At 37.0% G+C, this 15,521-nt stretch overlaps 1 protein-coding gene across 3 annotated transcripts in view; it reads right to left on the minus strand.

Annotated features, from left to right (window-relative positions):
- trim105 (tripartite motif containing 105) overlaps positions 1-10,322 on the minus strand; it is a 29,484-nt gene extending 19,162 nt beyond the window's left edge. The window contains exons 1-2 of one of the 3 annotated variants that reach the window (XM_039775030.1): positions 9,940-10,322; positions 8,347-8,697 (exon numbers count right to left, since the gene is read on the minus strand). In XM_039775030.1, the coding sequence (XP_039630964.1) occupies positions 8,347-8,598 (252 nt within the window). In that variant the 5' untranslated portion in view covers positions 8,599-8,697; positions 9,940-10,322. The remainder of the gene's footprint in view (positions 1-8,346; positions 8,698-9,939) is intronic. The other 2 variants (XM_039775029.1, XM_039775028.1) reach the window with 2 other exon arrangements.
- Positions 10,323-15,521: the final 5,199 nt, after the last annotated feature.

Consider the following 15,521-nt stretch of genomic DNA (forward strand, 5'->3'; position numbering starts at 1 on the left):
AAAGTAAAACATCGTAAACTAAACTTCATCTTAAAATGAATATTTAATTTACTAGATTTTCTCAAACCCTCTTATAAGTTATGTAGCACATTAAATGCTATGTGTTAAGTGTTCCCTGAGCCATGTTAATCGCTACGTGCTTCTTAAACTGACTTCCTCTTGAACTAGGAGGAGGCGCAGGCAGCACACAGAATATATTAATTTCATGATATTTCTGCTCCCTGAACATTTAAAATGCTAAGATAAATCCATCCATTATATCCTAACCCAGGGGTCTGCTTGAGTCAATCCCAGGGCACATGGCAGGAAACAAACCCCAGGCAGGGCACCACCCCATGGTACCAGCCCACTGCAGGGTGCACACACCCCCACACCCCATGCACAATTTAGAATCGCCAATGCTCCTAATCTGCAGGTCTTTGGACTGTGGGAGGAAACCCACACAGACACGGGGAGAACATGCAAACACACAGGGAGGACCTGGGAAGCGAACCCGGGTCTCCTAATTGCGAGGCAGCAGCGCTATCCACTACACTTGTTAAGTGCCCTTGTTAAGATAAATACATAATATAATTTTCATCATGAAATGCATTAAAGCATGTATTAATCATGTGGGAGCACGGTGGCACGGAGGTTGCACTGCTGCCTCATAGCAAGGGGGTCTTGGGTGTACCCTGCCTTGAATTTGCATGTTTTTCTGGTGGGTTTACTTGGTGTGCTTCAGTTTCCCTTCGAAGTCATGTAGGATGTGGGGTTTTGTTATGGTATATTAACCCTGCTAGTGTATGTATTGGTCATATTTACCCTGCGATATGCTGGCGTTCAGGATTTGCTCCTGCCTCACACAAAATGCTTGCTGGGATGGGCGCAACACTGAATGGACGGCATAATTAAACATTTATAACGAAGATATTTTTTTAAAGATCTGAACACTCCGTGGTCTAAGTTTATAACTAGTTTTAATTTCACAAAGACGTTTATCGTGTGGTGATTGGTTATGTGGAGAAAGAAAAAGGAAGGATAGGAACTGGAGATTTGGTACGTCAGACAGAGACAGCACGCATGCAATAAAGAAAGTCCACTCAGAAGAACATCTATTGAATTCTGTGTTTGTGACTCCGACCACCAGATCACGAACCCAACTTTTACACAATATTTCAGTTACACCTGTGCAATACCCATTCATACATCCAGTTTTTTGGAACCTCGTCACACCTGCCATAAAGTTCTCTACACTGAACGTACACCTGGGGACCTCTTACTGCGAGGCAGCACTGCCGCCACACCACCGTGCAACTTTAATACATGCTTTAATGCATTTCATCATGAAAATGATATCAAGTATTTATCTTAGCATTCTAAATTTTCAGAGAGCAGGAATATCATGAAGTGAATGTATTCCGTGCAGTGATCGCTGCCTGCACATCCTCTTAGTGTAGAGGAAGTCAGTTTAAGAAGCATGTAATAATTAACAACTGGGTAAGGGAACACTTAACACAAAGCATTTAATGTGCTACATTAACTTATGATGGGGTATGAGAAAATGTAGCAAGTTAAACATTGATTTTAAGATGAAGTTTAGTTTACGACATTCTACTCTAATTATAAAATAAACTATGAGAATAAAGTGGAAATGTCAACTTTAATTTCAACATAAATAGCAATAATAAAGTGGAAATGTCAACTTTAATCTCAACATAAGCATCGAGATTAAAGTGGAAATGTCGAGAATAAAGTCAACACATCGACTTTATTCTCGACATATAGTTTTTTTTTTCTTCCCTGTGTCCATATTTTTTTTTCTTCACCGTGGCTCCAATACGAATCCGTAGAGCTATACCACAAATAGCATTATAAATGCAAGTTGAAGTTTTATTATTTATGTATATAGCTTAGCTTGAAGCAAGGTCCATATTAATGCATTTTGCCTAAATGATGGTTCAGTTGGTAAAGATGTCATCACCAAGTTGCACTTGTTTTATTTATTTATTTTTTTTATTTGGTGAATACTGTGTAATGAACCTGGACTTGAAATTTTGAAGTAATAGTATTATTACTGGAAGTTGCACTATTATTAATTTTATTGTTATTATTTATTAGTTTAAATATAATGCATTTTAATTATGGTAAAGTAGTTTAAAAAGTCACTTTAACGTGTCAGTGGACAGAGATTGTTAACATTAACAGAAAGTGTAGTTGGTTTACAAAAATATTTACTATTTATTCCTTTTCTAAGACATGTTCAGTGCAATACAACTTTTGACAAGCACCTCTGAATATTTTACTAAGTCTAAATGCCTCTTTGGATGGTTGAAAATATGTTGTCAAAATTTTAGTTTACGTTGTTTGCAAAATTTGTTCAATAAAAAGGTTCTGTATTTTGTCTGCAACTGTCATGCAATATGATTCCTTCTCTTCATTATTGCCACCCCCTTGAAAACTATCACTTTATGGTGCCATGCAAACCTGTATTAATACTTGTGTGCACATTAAAATGTTTTTTGTACAATTCTCATGACAGTGGAATAGGTTATTCTTAGCCAGTCTACTGCAGCAATTGCAGTGGAAAATGTGGTTAACATCCACTCATGCATGGGAAGAAAATACCATCGAATACCGTGAAACTGGTATAATTTTGAAAAATACCATGATATAGAATTTTGGTCATACCGCCCAGCACTATTTTGCACGATACTTTGGCAAACTCAGTAAGCACTTTTTTTTTCTTTGAAGGACACGTGTGGGGCAGACTAAGTGTTGCTTCATCCAAATGGCGCCATCTTTCACCTTTAAGCCTTGTGTGGCTGCATTTTTCTTGTGTGATTGGACTTTTCTTGTGGAGAGGGCTTCTGTTCTCTTTCTCCGATGTAGAACTCTCATTCTGATCCAAGTTCAACTCTGTAATAGCACATCATTATTTAAAAATAAGCAGTGTCATATCAGGGGGAGCGTGAATGTGAACGTGACAAAGAATAATAGTGAATTAAAAAAAAAAAACTAACTTTTGTAAGTACTATAAATTTACATTGGCTGTTACAGTGTCAAATCAAATGTATATTTTTATTCTATAATAATAAGAATAAGAGCAGCTCACTATTCAAAGCAGATGTGCCCGGGTTCGACCCGGGGACGTCTTGATTAGGAGTCAACAGTTCTTACTGCTGCACCACCCATGTGGTTGTGTCAATGTGGTGTCAATGTCATACCCTAACCCGAGCTCTTTTTCTACAGTTATATTCTTGAATAAAAGCACACTTGTTTTGTTATACTTGTACCTTTTGTGAAAGAGTTTATTTGATATTGGGACTTCAGTCTTCACACATTATACACTTCATGTCTACATTTTGTCAATTACCACCAAAATATGAAAAAACATTTCATTTTTTAGTTATGTGTTCAATATTTCTTGCATTTTTCGCATTTCCTGTCATCCTAAATGTACACAGACACAGAACACACATGAAATGTGTATGTTTCAAATAACGATGTATTATTTACCCTATACAGCTCCAGGTACCTCACAACCTGATAAACAAGACTTGAGCTGGGAGAACTTTTTGCTCTTTCTGCAGTGTTGGGGATAGGGGATGGAATAGCAGGCTGCTTGCGCTGATCGACACATTTACAAAACAAAAAGGACATGGATGGAGAGGTGCGAAGGAATTTAAAGGTGGCCCGGGACTGCAAGTTTTTTTGTAGGCTTCAGGGATTCCAGTGTTAATAGAAGTTCTTTTCACCTTCTTTCAACTGGGTGTGATGGCACATCATTTAGACATAATGCATGCTAAAGTTCATCTTTTTACAGACATAGCTGCCAATATTTTGAACCACACATTTACTCTGACTGCATCATAGTAACTGTGTGTAACAGATACACCCAGTTGCAATGCATCACTCACTTTTTTATCAAGTCCAGACACTGAATACCAAAGCATAATCTGGCTTTAGAGAATATTTTTCCCTTTAAAAACAGGTTATGTTCATTTTTAACATTTGTAACATGTTCTCTCCATACATAACAGATATTTATATTGCTATTTGCTGTTTAAATCACCACCCCTATTTCACACCCCACCTTCATAGCTCAAAGTGAGCTGGCATACTTAATGTTGTCCATGATTGGAAGTTTAAAAAAAAAAAAAAAAAAACTTAATCGAAAACCTTCTAAGAAAAATTTTAAATTCAACAAGATTAAAATCATTCAAAGTTGATGTGAAATTGATAAAAACATCACAACACTGCATTTCTATCAGTACATAAAAGCAGAATTACATTCCAAACTTGCAAAAACGACAACCAGCAAGAAACATATTTCAGGTTTATAAAAATGAATGACTTTGTTCCATTCACGCATCCATATTTTCATTCTTTTACAAATCTTAACCTAACCCAATATCAGGCAGAAGTCAAACCCAGGAACAAAAAGTTTCAAAGAAGACAAAAATAATAGAAGTAAGTAAAGGGCTTCATCATGACCATTTTTGAACCTTCAAAAAAAGGTAACTAAAGAGATCAAGGATTAGAAAATGTTTGGCTATACTTTGAATGGAGTCTGGTGACGGATGCTCTGTGTTGAACACTGACTTGCTGTCATTTATATAATCTACTCTGCAGTTTATAGTTTTTATTTACACATTTTATAGAAAGTGTTTTTTCCTTCAAATGGTTACACTTCACATAGAGAATCAATGCAAATAAAGAAGCATGATTCTTAGAATATTCCAAATGTTACATGGCCTGTCAACTTGGCTGTAGATCTAATTTGTCCTACACCACTGTCCCTGGGGTTCTCCACTAAATTCAATAGCTTGAGATTCAATCAGATATTCTACTTCACATCGGGGTTATTAATCTTGTGGGGGCAGATGTGATTCTCAAGTGAAAATACACGTCTGGGGACAATCTGTTAAAAAGTGTGTAGTGAATTGCGACAAAATCCTGCACTGAATAGCCCACCCACAGGGCTTCTTCCTAAAACACCTGCCCCTTATTTCTCCAGTCCATGTATTTTAAACTGCCACCAGGGTTTCAAGGAGACAGCAAAAGATATTGAACAGAAGACTTGATGCTAAGAGAAAATGAGCGCAGGAGAGCTAGGTAACTGAAGCTTAAATATTAATTTGCACGTTGTAAGGAGCACTGTGAAAGTGGAGACACACACACACACACGTAGACCATATCAGCTACTGGGCTCCAACTCATTTCAGACGTACCTCTACCTGATACAATATCTTTCTGTCATTTTAATTATTGACACGCTATGTGACATAACAGCAGCAAATAGTATTTAAATAAGCACTGTGGTCTATGGATGTACGAAGTGTTAAAATGCTATGCTTATTTTGTTACAACATATTTGCATTTCCAATTAGACAGTAATGTTAACTTTATTTAGCTATTTGTTTAAACATGTAGTCAGAAGGTAGATGTGGTGGGCGTTGTCCATGATTTTATTGGTGTTGTTAGGCAGATTTGTTGATCGAGTCGAGTTTTGAGTACTGAAATCTGCAACTCCTGTGGCTCTTCGTTATCAGTTCTCTTAACAGCAGTCCTTTAAACATCACATGACACACTGTTTATTTCAAATGCATATTTGTATTTCTTATTTTCATGAATAAAGCTGCAAATTCTTTCATGCTTACATTAACTCCTACTCTATCATTGTTAACTTTGAACAGAGAGAACACACAGCACCTGCAACAACATATCATTCATGTTTACCATTCGTCCACTGATGCAGTCGAATGCCTTTGTATAATCTAATGCTACAGAAAGGTTATGTTTAACTCTAAAACATGCAATGCACTCTCAGCATATGCAACACACGTTTATATGTTTTAATAGGGTTTTAGAGTTAACAAGAACATTGATCTTTGCAGTGCAAAATTACTGCCTCTATGGGGTGCTGGATTGGTTAAGAAATGTGACACTTAGTGAGCATTAGCAATTGTTCTGACCCAGTATTAAGTAAAATTCACCCATTGCTGTCTCCAGATGTACTGTATATATTATTATGGTTATTTGTTGAAATACATTATTTCGTGATTTTCATTTACAAACCAGGGTTACTTGAAAGTAAATAATGCTTTCAAATAGCAGGCATATGACAAACAAATTCTGTCACTTTAAAGTCAATTTGCAAATGATTTGATTTTTGGTTTCATGACAACTTCAATTACTGATTACTGGGGGATGGACTGCTGTGCCATTTGTTCTTTATAATCATTATGTTTCTTTGTGTGCCACCAGAAAATGAGTATGAAACTTGTGAGAAAAGTTGTGTGTGCCCGCAGAAGTTTGTACTCACACACACTCACCTCAGGGGGAACACTGGTCACCTGCATTTGATTTATTTACTGAAACAGAAACAACAGACTTTGTGCAGGTGCCAGGTCCTGTTGGAAAATGAAATCTGCATCTCCATAAAGTTCGTCAGCAGCAGGAAGCATGAAGTGCTCTAAAACTTCCTGGTAGACGGCTGCGTTGACCTTGGGCCTCAGAAAACACAATGGACCAACACCACCAGATGACATGGCACCCCAGACCATCACTGACTGTGGAAACTTTACACTGGACCTCAAGCAACGTGGATTCTGTGCCTCTCCTCTCTTCCTCCAGACTCTGGGACCCTGATTTCCAAAGGAAATGCAAAATTTACTTTCATCAGAGAACATAACTTTGGACCACTCAGCAGCAGTTTTGTCTTTAACCTGGGCGAGACGCTTCTGACGCTGTCTCTTGTTCAAGAGTGGCTTGACACAAGGAATGCGACAGCTGAAACCCATGTCTTGCATACGTCTGTGCCTGGTGGTTCTTGAAGCACCAACTCCAGCTGCAGTCCACTCTTTGTGAATCTCCCCCACAGTTTTGAATGGGTTTTGTTTCACAATCCTCTCCAGGGTGCGGTTATCCCTATTGCTTGTACACTTTTTTCTACCACATCTTGTCCTTCCCTTCGCTTCTCTATTAATGTGCTTGGACACAGAGCTCTGTGAACAGCCAGCCTCTTTAGCAATGACCTTTTGTGTCTTGCCCTCCTTGTGCAAGGTGTCAATGGTCGTCTTTTGGACAACTGTCCAGTTAGCAGTCTTCCCCATGATTGTGTAGCCTACAGAACTCGACTGAGAGACCATTTAAAGTTTTCTGCAGGTGTTTTGAGTTAATTAGCTGATTAGAGTGTGGCACCAGGTGTCTTCAATATTGAACCTTTTCACAATATTCTAATTTTCTGAGATACTGAATTTGGGACTTTCATTAGTTGTCAGTTATAATCATCAAAATTAAAAGAAATAAACATTTGAAATACATCAGTTTGTGTGTAATGAATGAATTGAATATACAAGTTTCACTTTTTGAATGGAATTACCGTCACCTGTGTGTGTATATATATATATACACATACATATTATATATACACACACACACACACACACACACACACACACAGAAACAAAGAAATCTTTGTTATTTTAGTTATAGTTTGTATTAATAATAATAATTTTGATTTAGGTATACCTAAATGTTATAAAGTTCAGGTTTACGTCCAAAAAAAAAACTTTAAGAAGCAGGCACAACTTTAGGGTTACGCTGACATCTGGATAGAATGTCTGCTGCTATATCTAGGAGAATTTTGAATCTCTGTTACATAAGTGTTCATTAAAACATTCTATCGACCAAAGGTGATTAATGGTGTATATCTTCTTGATAAACCTGAAGTTTGAATTGTCCAGCTTTTTAAATACTAAAAACATTAAAATTAAACAGTTCTTGTTCAACTCTGTTCTGGCATCTTGCTTCTATATATTTTGTAGGCACAGCAAATCACCATATACAGTGGAACATGAAAAATATTGAATGTAAGGACATGCTTACTACAAGAATTTGTCAAAATGTTATATTTATACTTATAATTCTGTTAGTTAGCAAAGTTCTTGTAGCAAGGAAACAAGGGGCAAGGGGAGATTGCTTGTGGAACTCTGAGTGACAACATAAGATAGAAATTATCACACTAACTTTAGATGTGAAAAGCAATTTTCTACCAGCTGCAACATAAGTAGTTCTTGCTGTCTACAATAAATAATTTATTTTTTAATGTTATTTGATTTTTGAGAAATACTTTGGTGGGATTCATGGTTAGAGGAAAGTTTAAAACAGTAAACAAGGAATTTCACAATGATCTTTGTATTGTCATAAGAGTTGTTGTTTTGTTAAAAGCAAGACTTCCCAGTAACAAATCATACTACTTTCATTTCAAAAAGCAGTAAATTAAGCTGTGAAGGAAACAAAGATAGCAACTTAACCTTTTTCATGAAACTTGTATTCAATGTTAGAAAAGTAAAGCTTTACCATACGCTTTTTCCGTGATGACTCTTCACTTGTCCCTCTAACCTTTTCTACCACTCCTGCCACAAGGAAGTTGGTCTGAAACTGTTTGTTGGGGAATTCTCTTCGGCACTGAGGGCAGGAGACTGGACCTCGAGTTCCCCGCCAGAATCTCATTATGCAGCTTTTACAGAAGTGGTGCATGCATCCTAGCATCACTGGCTGTGTGAAAAGCTCATAGCATATAGCACATGTCAGATCCTCGGTCAAGTTCATCCTGTTTTTGGCTGAGAATCACTTCTGGTATGATGGCTGTCTGTTACAAAGACATGGTATTGGACTGTTAACAGTCAAAGTAAAGTTTCACATCCTCTCCTTCAGAAGAAGAACAAAAACAAACATTAATTCTGTTCTTATAAATCACAGATCTATTTTTGTAATCAGTCATATATGGCAAAAATATTCACAGTTAAACATGTTTAACCCATTTCAGGATAACTGAGCTTTTTCATTTATCAAATACAAAACAATCTGCACTGAATCATAAATAACTAGATATTCTTATTAAATGTAACTAATAGATTTATTGTAGACAGTATTTAGCTAATGTTCTTGATTTGACAAATAATTCTAGTTACCGTCATTCCCTGCCTTCTGTATTACTGCAAATTTCGTATGTATTAAGCGACTATAGCAAATTATAAATGCTGCTGTCCTGACTTAACTCAGAATGCCAACAAGTGCACTTTTCCCGACTTGCTAAAACTCTCTTGAAATAATAAAATAATCAAAATACTGCAAACGTCCATGCAAGCTCTGCGCTCAAATGATAAAATTGTTCTCTTTAAATTCAGAAGAATTTAAACTTGAAAGTCCTGATAGCAGGTATCTCACTGCCCCGAAGGCACCAGCTGTAATTGAGTGGTTACTCTCGACTTAATGCTGTCCGTGACAGTCACTGGTCACAGGGTGATTATGTTTTGTTATTTTAAAGAGGACCATACTGTAATATTAAGCAACTGTTGTGTCCATTTAGATTGATATCATAATTACACTGCGGCATATTAGAAGTCTGTGCCAAGAACCACGGAAGATTTTAATTACTCAAAATATTTCTTTTGAGTTTCTGTCATCATTTCTACACTAGGCAAATGGAATGATAGAACTTCGATATACTTAATATATTATATGAAGAGAATAAAAGTATCGAAACGATTTGAATAAAATTTCTGGAAATATGCAATAACATCGGAAAAATCGAACAAAACGATAGTGTTCGTTTGGAAACAGGTTGCCTCTTAAGAGGATCCTCCTTGACGTCAGATTTTAGACCGTTATAAAAAGTGCAATTTAGGAGCGTTACTGCACAGCAAAATGCAGAGAAACGTTTAAGTGAAAGATAAAGCTGACTGAATAACAAAGACATAATCAAAGTATCATTGTTTCAGAGTTGCCCAGAGAATCAGTAAGCAATAACGAACCTTCAACTGTTATAACAACTATTTATAAAGTTTAAATAAATTCTATACAGGCCGCTAGAGATGCGCAAACAATCCTAAGAAAAGCCTGATGTTGACATTAACATTTTTTTCTAAGCGAAAGATAAACATCACTTACATTTTTTATTAACCTGAAGCAAAACGTGTCAAGTGTCACTTTCTTTCCTAAGGAGACTTCTCTTGTGTCGGGCAGTGCTTAGTATTCGAGTTCACTGAAACTTCGCAAAACACTTGTACTGATCAGCCCCAGGCTGCGTTTACGGAAGCAAAATGATCTCGGTCACGTGTTAATCCACAATTCAGCAAGTAGGCAGGGGAATGGGGGAAGAGGTGGCTTGGTTTTGTAACGTAACGTATTTAATGCAGCGTGCATGCAATGACTGGAGCTAAATAGAAGCCTCCTTTTAAAAACTTCTTTAACACGCACGAAAAAACAGGCATCTGACGCTCTTCAAAAACAATATATTACAAGTGTGGAGGTCGGGGTTCCGGTATACATCAGGGGGCTGTTCCACGAAGCGAGCTTATAAAATCGAGGATTATTTGTAAAAGCCTCGCTTGAGTTAGCCTAACAATTCACTTCAGGCTCATTGAGTTCCACGAACAAAATTCAGGTGTATTTAATCTCCGCTAATTCAAGCCAAGCTTGATAAGCGAGGCTCGTGCGCGTCCACGCGATATAAAAGGCAGCCTTGTTTAATCGATGCTGGATAAGTAAGAATAGAAACTAAGGAAAGAGCTGCGTTTTTTTCGCAGGCGGAGCAAGAATTATGATTACAAGCTTATGAGGACTACAAAGCTATAATAACTAGAAAGGGGAGCACGAGCTGTATTATCAAAGCTCGTGAGGCTGCATGGCAGAAAATAGCTGACAAGTTAAATGCGTAAGAACATGATTTTAGTAACCTTTGTGTTAAGGATGTCAAACTATTTAAGAACTAAATGAGAACAGTTTCAAGCCTTCAAAATGTATAGTCATTAAAATTTCCTTTTACATATGCATTTTGTTACCAGTTGTAAGGTACTTTAAGGTTATTTTAACACATTGATAATCAGGACAGCATGTTAATTATATGGGTTCATCTTGGATAAAAAGTGATATATAATTGTAATTATTAATATAATTATTAATAATGCTTGGTTTCCGGAGCAACATGAGTGGAACAAAAAGGTCCTGGCAACAAGTGAAGAATGCGTCATTATTGGCATACGCTCCTGCTGCAGTATTGCCACATTATGCAAAACTGCACAGGCTACTACAATGTCACACGCTCTGTCTGGTGTAACTCTGAGATGCCGCAGGCAGTTAAACCTGGATTTTAACTGTCCAAATGTTATTTCAATGCGTGCCCTTGTCTTACAATGGGCATGGTTGAAATGTCTTTCTGCTTGTGTTGCAGGATCTGTATATGGTGTGAGAAGAAACGGTAGACATGGGTATCCTTCGTCAGCAAGCAGCACACCAGGAAAAATTCCTATAATGGAAAGTAGACACATTAGACTGTAGTATAATAAACTATAGTATATTTGTGAATTTTAGTTGACTTGCCTTGTCTGAGGCTTTGAGCCAGTGAAGACTCGCAAAAAATTCTGGCATCATGTACACACTGATCCTGGCCATTTTGCCACAATGTTTGAAATTAGATGTTCAGCAGTGCATACCATCTGAAACATTTTAGGAAATGGTAATGACATACATTGCTAATGTTGGACGACTACACTTTCACCTCTTGTATATAAATGTGAGATATTATCAGTACTTACCTGTACATTAATACTGTGATATGATTTGCGGTTTATGTAATCAGGCTCTGTTGGACCTGCTGGAGCCTTTATCCTCACGTGTGTACAGTCAATGGCTCCAATGACGTTAGGAAAGCCTGACAAATTAAATTCAGTTACTTATCAGGTAATGATTTATGTGCTGTAAATGAGTAGATGTTTAAAGATTAAGCACCATTAATTCCAAAGAAAGTTTCCTTAATGGCAAGAATTCCTCGGTGGCCAGGAAAGGTAATGAATATATTTAAAAAGGACTTTAATGCAACGCAAACCTTCCTGATTTCACGGCATCACTGTAGCTTTGCTTAAATGTTCAGCATCCCCCACACTGTACAGAAATGAAACACTGGCAAAATAACGCAAAGCGATACACAAAGACTGTGCAACCGTAAGGGCTTTAGAGCGACATCTGTTTTTAGAAATGTAAGGTTCTAATAACTGACACAAATATGCAATACTGTGTCTACTAAATCTATAGCTCGATAAATAATCATCCCAAAATGCAACGGATCTATCCTGGGCAAGTAATTGTGGAACCTGTTGCCTTAAAGCTCTACGAATGAGCCTCGCTCCCTCATCAACTGGATTATGAATAAATGGGCACACCATGGTTATTCATGTAAAAGCCTTCAATGCACTCCTTGTCATTTTATACTTTCTAAGTAATTAGAATCGCCTGCATGTAATCTGTAATAATTTTATATTGGAGGGTCGATGTGTGCGAAAGAGGGAGTGAACAGCAGCAGAATAATCCCAGCCCCGCAGAATGTCGTGCTGTGACATCACATGGCTTGTCCAATCATATTCATCAAGCTAAGCTAAGCTTCACAACTAACCTGCCACGGAGCAGGCTTGTCCAAGAGCATATGTTGGCATAGTAATTAAGCGGAGCTTCAGGTTAGCCTCGTTCGTGGAACCAATTTCGAGAAATTAAACCGGGATTATCGAAATAAAACTGAATTTTGAGATTAGCTCGCTTCGTGGAACAGCCCTCAGTTTTTCTATTTACCTAATCGTAGCCTACGCTTCTTTTCAGAAGGCCGTGTTAATTAATATCCTGTGGACATAGTGATTTATTAGATTCTCCAGCCACATTGATACTTTTACGATCACAGCAAAACAGGATGTTCATTATCTGTTCAAGCTACTGAATATAATTTATTGGTGTTCAGTGTTCGTTTTTTCTTTATTCGTTTTTACTTTTTTTTGGATTATTTTCTAAAATTATAAGAACTCATATACTTTGTTTTCATTATATCGTTCTATAATGTATCTGTATTGTAAAACATAAACATAATAATAAACCTGCACTTGTACGTTCGCAACATTTTCCTCTCCTCTGATTGAAGAGTGGCGTTTGCTTACGCACTTTAGGTTTGTACCCTTTTCTTTCATTTTAATATCTAATGTACTTAACTTCAAACAATTTAACGTTACTGCATCTTTACTGGGAGATTAAGATTTGGAATTGTGAACGTTACCCAGTAATGTTACCTTAACGGTGCAATTAAAAGTTCTTTATCTATTCTCAGAATGTTATCCGGGAACATTAGCAAATAATCTTTTCACAACTTTAAAGACCATGACGTATGCTGTTTTTAGGAGCTGTTAGCTGTCAGTTTTCTGAGGTTATTTTGTTTTGTGCCTTACACCCTTTGCTGTACTAATTTCACTTTTTGCAAATAATTTTCCTCATGCCAATTAACCTCTTGAGAGTTTACTATTTGCCGTTTTTCCAAATCGTGTTTCTGGCTGCAGCATATTCCTTTTATTTTAACTCTTGGTATGTACATAATGTTCCATTAATAAGTTTCTGTTTTTCGCATTTTTTATTTAATTTTTAGCTAACTTTCTTATTATATGCAGCACTTTTATGTCATTTCTGGCACTTCTCATTACATTCAGTGCATTCGTTTCTCTGAGTTACTAAATGTCCATTTTATTTAAAGCTTCTTTTATTTCTATGTTGACGCGATTGATTAATTCCCTCCTCCATGTCCAGCTTTTTAGAGCACTGGGATTTTACAGATATGGCTTTGTTAAGTTATTTGCTAGTAGATCTTGATGAGCCAATAAAGTCCCCTCGAATTCTTCGTTTTGTAGGTGTAATTTATGTGTCTGTCTGTTTGCCTGATAGTTTATTGGTGCATTTTTAGGAGACCTGCTTCAATAATATATGCACCAGAAATATGTGATGAGCAAAAAGTAAATTCAGTGCATGTTATCATTTTGATTGACGTGTTTGTTTTTTTTCTCTTTTGTTAGTTTGTTGACTTAATTACGGAAATGTAACCAGTATTCCAAAATATGATTAATACATTTTACTTTTTATAGTGTTTATTACATTTGTCATTTAATATTTGTTTTAATCTTAATTCAGTTTTGCAGTTTTATTACAATTACATTTAACTATTAAATAATAGCTTACTTTACTTTTATTTCTTTTAATATTAATATGTCAGTTCATATTTCCAATTACAACTGAGTGTGGCAGGCCCTATCAAATGTCCAGTTTTTGGAAATTCATAATACATAGTCTTTTAAATTCGATGTGATATGGGAAATACAGCCATTTTATATCAATTGGACATAACGTGGTATGTAGCAGACCAATATCTCTCCAAAGAAATGGTTAGAAGTGCACATTTTATTATTCTTTTGAGGAGCATACTGTACATTATTAAAACAATTCTGCAAAATTCATATTAAGAATAACATGCCACACTTGCTTCAGTCTTTTTCTTTAATAAGACAATTTGTTGAGACTTTATCTGCCAATTTGCAAATTGTCTTGGGTTTCAGATTTTGGGTGTTTTTCAGTGGAAGCTGGCAGTGATTTTCTTTTATTTAGAAAATGTTTCTTTGTTAAGACACTTAGTCATAGCAATGTCTACAAAGGCAGAACTTAAAATGCTATACAGCAAAAAAGTTGTTAACTAGATATTATAATTACTATGAACATCTTCTACTTTCTGCTGTTCCTATTAGTGGTAGCCACAGCAGATCATCTTTTTCCATATCTTCCTGTCCTCTGTATGTTGCTCTGTCACACCCACCACCTGCATCTCCTCTCTCACCATATTCAGTGATTCTTCTTTTCCTCTTGCCTGGCACCTCCATCCCTAGCATCCTTCTCTCAATATACCCAGCATCTCTCCTGTGCACATGTCCAGACCAATGCAATCTCATCTCTCTGGCTTTGTCTCCAAACTGTCCAACCTGAGCTGACCCTCTAATGTACCCATTCCTAATCCTGTCCATCCTTGTCACATCCTCGTCACACCAAATGCAAATCTTAACATCTTTAACTCTGCCAAATCCATCTGTGTTTTCGGTTTTTTTGTTAGTACCACCATCTCCCACCCATATAACATAGTTGGTCTAACTACTGTCTTTTAGGTCTTCCCTTTCACTCTTGATGGTACCCTTCTGTCACAAATCACCCCTGACATTCTTCTCCACCTACTCCACCCTGCCTGCACTCTCTTCTTCACCTCTCTTCCAAACTCCCCTGTTACGCTGTACTGTTGATCCCAAGTATTTAAACTTATCTACCTTTGCCAACTCTATTCCCTGCATCCTCTGACCGCCCTCTCATTCACAAATGTTTATTCCGTCTTGGTCATACTGACCTTTATTCCTCTACTCTCTAGGGCATATCTCCACCTCTCCAGGGTCTCCTCAACCTGCTCCCTACTCTTGTTACAGATCACAAGTCCACGGGGACTACTGTCTAATCTCCAATGTTAACCTGTCCATCACCATTACAAATAATAAAGGGCACCTCCACCATAAACACATCCATCGCTCCAACTGCATACAGTACCTCACCACTGTCTCACTTCCCTCGTACATATTCTACACCACTCTTATATACTTCCTTGCCACTCCTGACTTTCTCATACAATGCCACAACTC

The sequence above is a fragment of the Polypterus senegalus genome, chromosome 13, assembly GCF_016835505.1.
Source record: "Polypterus senegalus isolate Bchr_013 chromosome 13, ASM1683550v1, whole genome shotgun sequence".
NCBI lineage: Eukaryota > Metazoa > Chordata > Cladistia > Polypteriformes > Polypteridae > Polypterus > Polypterus senegalus.